We start from the raw sequence: 10,925 nt of genomic DNA on the forward strand, positions 1-10,925 counted from the left end.
ATATACATATACATATACATATACATATACATATACATATACATATACATATACATATACATATACATATACATATACATATACATATACATATACATATACATATACATATACATATACATATACATATACATATACATATACATATACATATACATATACATATACATATACATATACATATACATATACATATACATATACATATACATGTACATATACATATACATATACATATACATATACATATACATATACATATACATATACATATACATATACATATACATATACATATACATATACATATACATATACATATACATATACTTATACATATACATATACATATACATATACATATACATATACATATACATATACATATACATATACATATACATATTCATATACATATACATATACATATGTATGTATCTGGTTGACTATATTCGACATAAATTTATGTTTATTGATTGCGTTTGTTTATTTGCTTCTTTAAAATAATAATATATATTTATGAACAATTGTGTTTTAGTCATTTTTCATTTCAAACATGTAAATGTTTCAAAATGGTTAAAATCAAGGCAAATCACATTATAAGTATATCCCAGAGTACCCATTTTGTGGGTGGAACAATGGTGACAACACAACAGAAATCTCTATATTCAGTTGCCACGGAATTTCAAGATACAATTTTCAGTCACTGTAGCCAACACAAAAAGTACATACATACATACAACGTAACGGTCGCATGCAAAAATCCCCCGGGTGGCTTGGAAGTTGAAAGCGAGTGGAGAAGAAGAAGACATGACTCTGTGACTGCGAATTAAAGACATAGCAGTGCTAAGAAGCCACTACAATGAGTTAGAAGAGTGCAGAAGCTAGGATCCTAGGTTGAAGACCAAAACAAAAAGGGATAGAAAACACAGAATTTCTGGTGTGCTCTTTTCATTTGTTTTCGTTTGTTTTGATTACGGTTGTTGTCGATTTTTAAAGTAAATGTTCTGCAGTTATCTGTTTAATACTCTATGACTGGTGATGTGCTTTTAAGCTTTGCTCCACATTAAGGGTAATGAAATCTTGAGCAGCATCGGTGATTATGGTGCAATATTTTAATATTGCAATATAGCAAATATTCAAAATTTCAAGGCTAGCCTTTTAATTTCCGAGATCGACAGACAGAGGGACATGCAGCCGGGTGTTCAGGAGGACATGTGGCCTGATCAATTTAGCTTGGTAAAATCTGTTTATCTATTTTGAAAAGGTTCAGGATAACAAAAATCATAATGGAATTATTGAATCACACTTGGTAACACTTAGAGTTGCGATAGTGTAAAATAAACAAATGACAACCCTCGTAAAAGCTCTCTCTTTTGCATTCTCAGAGAGCCAAAATGAATACGACCCGATGTTTCGGTGGTTGAACAAAGTTGAGCTGCGCAGTGCGTGTGAAAGCGAATTGTGAATACAAATCGCAGGATTAAATATATTGAACAAATTTTTCTACAAAAACTAAATTCCATCTTATATATATATATATAAAAAAAAAAAGAAGTTATCAATGTTAAAATTAAAAAATAATGCTAGTAAGTGCTCGTTGAAAATCTAAGAAATATGTAGACATTCGTTTGAAAAGTTTTAAGAAAATTTATTATGGTTTATAAAAGAGATGGATAAGGTTTCGAGCCTCTTAATAGTAAGTATATTAAAGTAAATGACAATGAAAAGAATACATAATTTGGCGCGTAAATAATAAAATAAACTATAAATACCAGTGAACCATCGTTGATATTTTGTTTTTGTTTAATGAATGGATAAATGGACAAATAGATATGTGAAAAAAATGTAACATACACGTTTGCTATTTCTAAGAATAATGCGATTGAATTAAATTATTAGGTTAACAGCCAACTTTAATAAATCCGTTAAGATAGTTAAGTCAATGTCAATCGATTATCCGACTACGATGTACACTGTACGCCAAATCGCCCTCACATCAATTGTACTTACCTGTTCATGCATACACACATGCCATAAGCTATGAAGAAGAAGAGAAGAAATCACCAATTACCCTACACGCGTCACTTGGATCCTCTAATATATTCTTGAGGATAAGAATTAATGATCAAATCAAGTTTAGTTCGGGACAGGCACTACGATGCGGGTAAATAAAATAGTAGACCATATTGTGACTGAGACACAGTCTTATGAGGCTGCAAGCTGTAAATGATTTTCATACAAGACTTTTTGAAAATGGGTGTAACGGGTATAATCAAATACAATATACAACAGATGCTTCTATGCAGCTTGATTTTTCGTAAATTGAGAATAAAAATCAAATCAGTTTCATTGCGCTCTCAAAACTAAAAGAGAGAAAACGCTAAAAATATGGAGAGCGAAGCGCCTGTAGACCGGTGTGTCGCTTAAAGTGGGAAAGCAAGATGAGAAGCCAGGCTAGAAATTTTGCGTCGCATTCAAATGGGCGTTACTTACCTTAGGGCTTATATTGTCTTTGGAATAACGGTATTTTTTAAGTGTAAGTAGGCAGAAATATACATATTTTGTCCCATAAGCTATGTATATTTTTACTTAGCATTTATAGCCGAGTCTATCTAGCTTTTTGAGTGTTCATCCGTTTGTATGAACACATCAACCTAGCAATCAACAAGAGCTAGAAATTTTGAATGTTGGGCTTCCTAATGACCACGCAGGTTCTTTTGTTTGTTGTTGAAATCGATAAAAACTATTATCGAAATTCATATTCCGATATCTTAACCATATTCGGCATTAACTATTTTCTCTGTGCTTCTTAAATACGGGCAAAGCACTATGAGCATTATGAAAAGTTTGTGTCTGCAAGGGTAATAAATCTTCGGAGTGCCGAAGATTGCCTTCTTTCCCGTTTTTTTTTTTTTAATTGATTTTAATTGAATAATTCGTAATAAAAAAACAAGAATTATAAAAATAAAAACGTACAATCAATTTATTCTAACACATAAGAGTGTGTTAAATATAATTCTTTTTTTTTTTTTAATATCATTTATGCTTTAATTAAATATGTGTCTTTCTTGTGGTTTTGGCTGGAAAAGGTACAAAGCATCCCCTATTTGGGATAAATATGATATTATTTGTATTATTAATAATTAATTAAAATGAATAGATTTTGCCCAATAAGGGGGCACAGTTTAAATAAAAATGATTATTCTGAAAACTGAAAAATAATAAAACGTGACTTATAAAATTTGATTTATTTATTTTAGGTTTGAGATATATAATAAAAAAGCATCGAGGCATTACTGAGAAGTAGCCCAGGTGAACAAAAATGGTGACTTCATCTGGGAAAAAACAGAGCTCGGATAATTTAAATAAGTTCAAGCCGATCATTTTTTTTATCCTGCACTTAAATAGTAGTATCCAGCAGATAAGCGCATCATCGTTCTTAATAATCAATGGTAAGGATAAAATGTAACTTAACAATTGAATGGGCTTTCATTAATTCTTATTATATTTCCAGACTTGGCCAACTTGGATCGACCTTACTTTGACGACATAAGCCCGAGAAATATCTCAGCTGTTGTTGATGAAACAGCAATTTTAAGATGCCGAGTAAAAAATAAAGGAAATCGAACTGTACGCGTATACATATTTTATTGATATATATTTTTATTTAACAAACTCAGTTAATCTAGTCATGTCCGCTTGTCTGTACGTCCGTATAAACACCTTATTCTCTGAAACTGCATAAGCTAGCGACTTGAAAGCTGAAATATATTGCAAACATATTTCCCATAGTGTGAAGCAAGTTAAAGGATCACTGGGAATTGCATAAAAAACATCCCAATATGAATTCTTTACTCAATAACAAATGCACCAATGAGTTATAACAGTCAAACATTATTAAGAATTAAGACAAATGCGGGGAGAATAGGTACTATGGCAACTTTACCACATTGCTCGATCCATCCTACTGAAGCATATTTTATACCTTTAACATTTTTTTTTTAAATTTATAACCCATGTGAAGGTTTCGTGGATGCGCAAGCGAGATCTTCATATCCTGACCACCAACATCTATACATACACCGGGGATCAAAGGTTCTCCGTTTTACATCCGCCAAATAGCGACGACTGGGACTTGAAGATTGATTACGCACAAGCCCGAGACAGTGGCATTTATGAGTGCCAAGTAAATACAGAGCCGAAAATCAACTTGGCGATTACTTTAGAGATCACAGGTAATTAATTAATTAAGAGTCGCTATACTCTGTTCACAAAGTAATATAAGCCGCATTGGTTTGTCCATTTGTCCGCAAAAACAATATTTTAATTTCAATCTTAAAGCTTCAAATATATGCAAGAATGGTTGGGTGTACTCAGCAAAAGAAGAATTATATCCACAGATTTACAGTCTATAATATATATGAAAGTATATCAATATGTCAATATATTGATTATCATTTATCAACATGTCCATATATCAATTTGTCAGTACGTCAATATGTCAGTAGGTGCAAGATTGAAACGTAAGCTGTGTACGAGGCATTAGGCAGAGCAGTCGCTGTAAAATTTTTTTTTAAAATAAAGTAGATGATGGAAATTCAATTCATGTCATTTGGAATAAGTCGTTACATTTTCTTACGTCCATTACATTTTCCATAGCAGTCCGGAGTATCCCTAAACAAGTTACAAAAAACTTTTTGCGGTTACCGTAATCAAAGAATTGATCAAAAATTACACTGTGAACAGAGTATTGCAAGGCGATATTCTTTATTTTGTCAAACTGTGCAACAGGATATACCAAATATTGTTCTTTAACCCGTATAATTGCAGCTGAAAATGATATGAGGGATAGAAATTCAGAGAAACTATACTATAATTCAAAAGGTTTGATATTATTCATATATAAATTTAAACAAATTTTAAGGGTAAACTAATCAGGCATTAAAAATATTTCATACTTAACTTTATCTCTATAAAGGAAGTCAATTGTGGTTACTTTATTTGTAACTTTATCTCCATAAAGGAACACAATTGTTGTTCATCTATCTTTAACTTTATTTCTATATCCCTTATAGAGTCAATTGTTGTTATTTTCCATAAATTGGTCTCAGACCAATTGGACGTATCCAACCTTGGACCTTGTTTTCCACCCAAGAACCAACCTCGAAAAGGAATTTTGGATTTTAAAAGTTGATATTTGATGCTTTTGATTTTTTTACAATTCATAATTATCTTAGACATACTCAAAGTATATATATAATTAAGTTTTACATGTTATATATATATATATATATATTTATATATATTTATATATTTTAATTCTTTATTTTCACTAACGATTACTTTTTATGTTGAGTACATTTAGATTTGCCTCCCAAATAAGAACTTACTTATCTATCTGTTGCGGTCGCTTAGCAAACTTCGTATTGAGAGAGCTTGACTCAAAATTGAGTAAAGTTTAAGCTGCGTCAACATTGACAGTGATATTTAGGGTGAATTGTTTATGTCTACCAAAGAGGGATAGTTTGATCTGGTGTATTTTCTATTATTGTAGGTGTTTTTTCTACTTTTGGTTTTTTATATTTTTTATTAGTTTCTTAGGTATGCTTTTGAACTTATCTGCTTAAACTTATTAATATGATTACAAATATGGTTATTGTAATTGTCTGGAGTAGATTGTTACATTTTGTGTGTTCATTCATAATTTGTTTCGGTTGTGCAAACGAAAGTGGTTCTAAATTTTTAAAAGTTTTCGTATAACTGCATTTTGGGGTTATTTGGCTTAAAATTCCTGTCAAACATTCATTATTAATTAACTTGTTCGTTTCTTTGCTATCAACTTTTTTGTCTTGTGTAAAATATTTTTCCTGAGCTATTTCTGTGAAAATGTTGTCATTTTCATCTAGGTATGGAATTATTTCAAATGCCGGGTTTTTTATTATTTCTCGAGGAAGAAAGTAGAGGTTTTTACATTAAACAAAGTGTTGTAAGGAATATAATTTCTTTCTCTTTTGTGTCTCTTGATTTAGTCCGTTCATGATTTCTATTCCTTTGTTTATAGCTTCTATTATGTGATTTAATTCGTTAACCTGTTTTCTGCTAAGCTGCTTATTTTTGGTTCAATTTCTGTTTTGTCTTCTTGGTCTTATGTTCCAAATAAGTATTTGTATACTGTTCCTACTATGTTTTTTAAACCTCTATTGCAGCATTTGGCTATTTTAAAGCCGTTTATTTCTCAGTTAAATTTTTATACTAGGTATTCGTAATCTGCCGGAAAATCTATGGTTCATGTTTTAAATATGATATAACCGTTATGGGATTAATTTCAATGCTTTGTGTATTTATATGGTTTGTCTGTCTGTTGTTGACCTGTATTTCTTATATTTACTTTGATTAGTCTTCATTTTATACCCTGGACCCATTAAAAATGGGTATAAGGGTATATTGTATCAGAACCTATAAGACTAGAGAATTTTAGATGTAGGTGCTCCTAGTTCCCGCGCAGATCGAGTTTATTTCCGATCATCGATAACTTACTCCGTTTCCAAGCAATCGATAAAATTCGATATCTATATCGATATCCTGTTTTTTTGTGGAAATTTTGGTAAATAATAAGAGCTAGAGTCACCAAACTTGACCAATAGCTTCTAAATAAAATATATATATGGATTTGATGTTGAAGGAAGAGGGTTCAGGGTATCCCCTAGTCGGGAGCTCCCGACCAGAAACTCTTACTTGTTCTTTTTATACCCTTGCAGAGGCTATTATAATTTTGTCGTGAAATGTGTAACGCATAAAAAGAGACATCTCCGACCCCGTAAAGTAATATATTCTTGATCAGCATCAACAGCCGAGTCGATATAGCTGCCATAGAAGTTGTTGTTGCCAATGAAGTTGTTCTAGGCAACAACACTTTGTTTTTTAAAATATCTTGACCAAACTCGACATTTATTAGTTTAACTATGCTCTTCATATAAATGCTTATCATATATATCATATATCTGCCATAGGAATGATCGGTCGAAAATTAAGTTGTTGTATGGATAGTTTTTTGCCATTCAAGATATTTTGATTAAACACGGCATTTAAAGATTTGACTATGACTTTATTTGACTCCCTTTATTTATGTAAAATCTTATTTACATCGGACTACTTTGATCATATATCTGCCATAGGAACGATCGGTTGAAAACTAGTTTTTTGATTAAAAACTTTTTTTGTTTATTGAGATATCTTGTCCAAATTGGGTAAATAACAAGAGCTAGAGCCACCAAACATGATTTGTTGCTTCTAGAATATTATAGATATTTCAAGTATCTTACATTTCATACCTATTGTCACCTCCCCGCTACCACCGCAGAGCTATAAATGAAGTTATTGCCAGCCAATTTAAGCCACAATTTAAATGCAATTGAATTTTTCAGAATACACAAATATTATATGGTACAATAAGATATACTGTAGAAAATTTCATAAAGATCGGTTAAGAAAAAACCAAAGTTATATGCAACTGCGCAATTTAACGGGGCAGCAGCTTTAAGAATTTCTGCATACATGTACACACACACATTCATGCGCGTATGCTTTGCATTCTAACAGCATGGTAATTGCGACTATTTTCTGTAATGTTATTTCAGTTCCTTTTTTTATCATAAGCACTAAATTATTGGTGTGGCTGCTGAGTAGAGGCATAGCAAGTGGTGCGGTCTGTCGCGAGCTCGAGCCCTACCGGGGAAAGAATTTTCATTTTTTTTAGCTGTTGAGTAGAACGACAGCAAGTAATGCGGACAGTTGCGAGTTCGAACCCTGCCAAGGGAACTTTTTTTTATTAATTTATTTGGTGTTGGAATAAGAGGGTTCAGGGTATTTTTAAGTCGGGAACTCCCGACTAGACCCTCTTACTTGTTTGTCTTTGAGTTTGTGGTTTTTGAACTTGTCAGTTCCTTGATTTTGCACTATTATGTCTTTGCACTTTGTTTTTGTACTTTGTACATTTAATATAGTTTAGAGTTTGATTAATTATTATTAATTATTATTGATAATGTTTTTTTGTGTGTGTGTTTTATTGAAAAGAGCCAGTAATAACGTATTGCAGGGATCAAAAATATGCAAGGCCAGTCGTTATTACTGTAGTAGTTTTATTGCCCTAAGGGTCTATATTAATAGATCACCAGATTCTTGGATAAGCATTCAAAAAAACGTTTGTTACACACAGTCAACAATTTCGGTCGCGATTGTGATTAAGATCTGGGTATTAATTATCCTTTAGTGATCTTTAGTTTTTCCAGACGTATCATACCGGATGCGCCAATTAAGCATTACACGTTCAGTTAAGTTAAAAATGTATATTTTAATTCTTTATTTTCACAAACGATTACTTTTTATGTTGAGTACATTCAGATTTGGTAACTTATCTATGTGCTGCGGTCGTTTAGCAAACTTCGCTTTGAGAGAGCTTTAGTCAAAATTAAGTAAAGTTTGAGCAGCGTCAGCAATAATGCACCCCAAGCATTACTCTGTACTCTGATGAGAACAATACTATTTTAAGTGAAGTGTTTTTGTCTACCAAAGGGGGACAGTGTGATCTTGATCAATGTCGCTGCTATCACCAGGCTCTTTGTTTACAATATTAGAAATGCTTATGCTTATGCTTGTGCTTGTATGCTAAATTATGTTAAGGGGTGGGTGGGGCTATGGATATGTCATTATATATATTCCTAATCAGCATCAAGGTCCAAATCCAATATGTAAATTATTTATCAGCATCAAGATCCCAGGTCAGGTCGATCTAACTATGTCTCTATGTATATCGGAAGTCGGTTGTAGTTGTATTTGTAGTTGTATAAACATTTAACCCTAATAAGAATCTTAAAGAACGTACTTATATGAACAACATGTACGAAGACGTGGGAACTGAAAAAAGTGCTTATTAAATCATTCTTTTCTCATAATCGAATATCAATTCATTAAAGCGGCACGGGCAAAAATTTTGGGATCGACGGAAATACACGTAAAGCGAGACAGTACAATTGCTTTGGCCTGCTCCGTAAATATACACGCATCGTCTGTATTATGGTAAATTAATATACCATATAACATCTTGTTCAACCCGGTATGACTTACGTTATGGTTTACAATCGAAGGTACCACGGTTCAGCGATAGTCGACTTCGATTCACTTCGAGGCGGTATTAGCTTGGAAACCGAAAAGACCGATGCTGGCACCACAAGTCGTCTAATGCTGACACGTGCTTCATTGCGGGACTCCGGCAATTACACATGTGTACCCAACGCAGCTGTGCCGGCTTCTGTTCGTGTTCACGTCCTGACGGGTAAGTGATTCTTATGGTGTGGTTCTTATACCCGGATGATTAATGATGAGTACTGATAAGTAATGATAGGTAATTTGCGGAAATGTAATTAACAGACAGAAGGAATCATCAAAATGAGAAAAGTAAATAAATATACTCTTGCTATGTTCGTCTGTCTAGCCAAAGACAATTGTGAATATTGTTTTTCGTCTGGCTGTGTCCAAAAACACATTTTTTTAAATTCTTAAATAAAACCCAGGTTAGTATGCTCTATCATTGGTTTATTGATTTTAAATCAGTTATCGAACATGTATTCTGAAAGAAACTGATCTGTAAAGCTCAGCTCAAGGAAATATGGCAGAGGGAGACAAACAAACGATGAAAATTGACATCTCAACGGAGATCTGTTAAAATAGAACCTTGCGACTTACATACTTATTGAAACAGGAGTCGTCCTTTTATGGCTGAAAACACAGATATATATAAAAGGAAACTGCATTATATATAATATATAATGGGACAGGGATACATTTTTAGCAGAGACTAGAGAATGTCAAACATGATGTCTATTATTAAAATAAATTGCCCCGACTGACTAAGGGAATTCCATTCGAAGGAAAGGAAACTTCTCTTTAATAATATTATAAAGAACATTATATCAATATTATATTATATTAATATGTTCATGTTTTTGTAATTTTGTTTTTATTTTTTTGAAGGCGAGCAACCAGCGGCAATGCAAACAAGCGTCGCGAGCGTTATTAATGCTTCTACAGTAATCATAATTACGTATTTGATCATATCAGAAGATTTGTTGTTTAAAATTTCAAACCTAGCCCAATACATACTGCTACATCGAAGTTCAAGATGACTAACTTAAACAATTTAGCCATACCCCAAAATGTTCTTTAAAGGTAAATTTTAACTTTAAAAATCAGCTTTTTACATAATAATGTGATCTGCTCCTCTTCATTATAGATTACAAGCATATTCTAAGGGAACGATTGTAAATGAACGAGTTTACGAAAAAGAAAAAAAGAGAACGAAAAAACCAAATTTAAAATATATACAGACACTACATTAAGCGTAATTCCTATAGTCTTATGTAATACCAATAACAATAATAAATACTTATATATGTATACACAGAAATATATATATATATAGATATATACATTTAGTACTACCATGTAAATATTACAAGAATGACAATTATTTCCAGATGGCATCCAATTCTTTGACGCGTTTTACATCAATACAAACCAGTCTAGTCAATATATATATAGATATATTGATAGATTCTTCTAGGGCTTTCTAAGTAAACTTGTACTGTTTAGTATGGTCTCCTGTTTCGAGATACTTGACACAAATCGAGTCTTTTGCATTATTTTAGATATACGGCTCAACACTTAACTAAAAAAGCACACAATATTTGAAATTACCAAAAAAAATGTTGTTTCCAGCACTGCACTTAAAAACTAGGGCCAGTGTTGTATAAAAGTAGTAGAATAAATGGTGTCGATTCAACCAGATTTTGTTTAAGATGATCGGGTCACTTTTGTTATATTTACATGAATATTTGTATTCCTTGGATTTACATTTTATGTTATTA

General features: G+C 32.1%; 1 protein-coding gene across 2 annotated transcripts; it reads left to right on the forward strand.

Annotated features, from left to right (window-relative positions):
* The first annotated feature begins 1,458 nt into the window (after nucleotides 1–1,458).
* dpr7 (defective proboscis extension response 7) lies at nucleotides 1,459–10,493 on the forward strand. Of its 2 annotated transcripts, XM_002059642.4 has the most exons (9): nucleotides 1,462–1,699; nucleotides 3,264–3,455; nucleotides 3,518–3,633; nucleotides 4,028–4,238; nucleotides 4,834–4,887; nucleotides 8,976–9,078; nucleotides 9,147–9,334; nucleotides 10,033–10,227; nucleotides 10,292–10,493. In XM_002059642.4, exons 2-8 carry the CDS (start codon nucleotides 3,326–3,328, stop codon nucleotides 10,182–10,184), a joined length of 954 nt encoding a protein of 317 aa, XP_002059678.2. In that variant the 5' UTR covers nucleotides 1,462–1,699; nucleotides 3,264–3,325; the 3' UTR covers nucleotides 10,185–10,227; nucleotides 10,292–10,493. The 2 variants fall into 2 exon arrangements, with proteins under 2 accessions (XP_070066830.1, XP_002059678.2); XM_070210729.1 differs by lacking the exon at nucleotides 4,834–4,887 and having other exon boundaries at nucleotides 1,459–1,699.
* Nucleotides 10,494–10,925: the final 432 nt, after the last annotated feature.

The sequence above is a fragment of the Drosophila virilis genome, chromosome 6, assembly GCF_030788295.1.
Source record: "Drosophila virilis strain 15010-1051.87 chromosome 6, Dvir_AGI_RSII-ME, whole genome shotgun sequence".
Lineage (NCBI taxonomy): Eukaryota > Metazoa > Arthropoda > Insecta > Diptera > Drosophilidae > Drosophila > Drosophila virilis.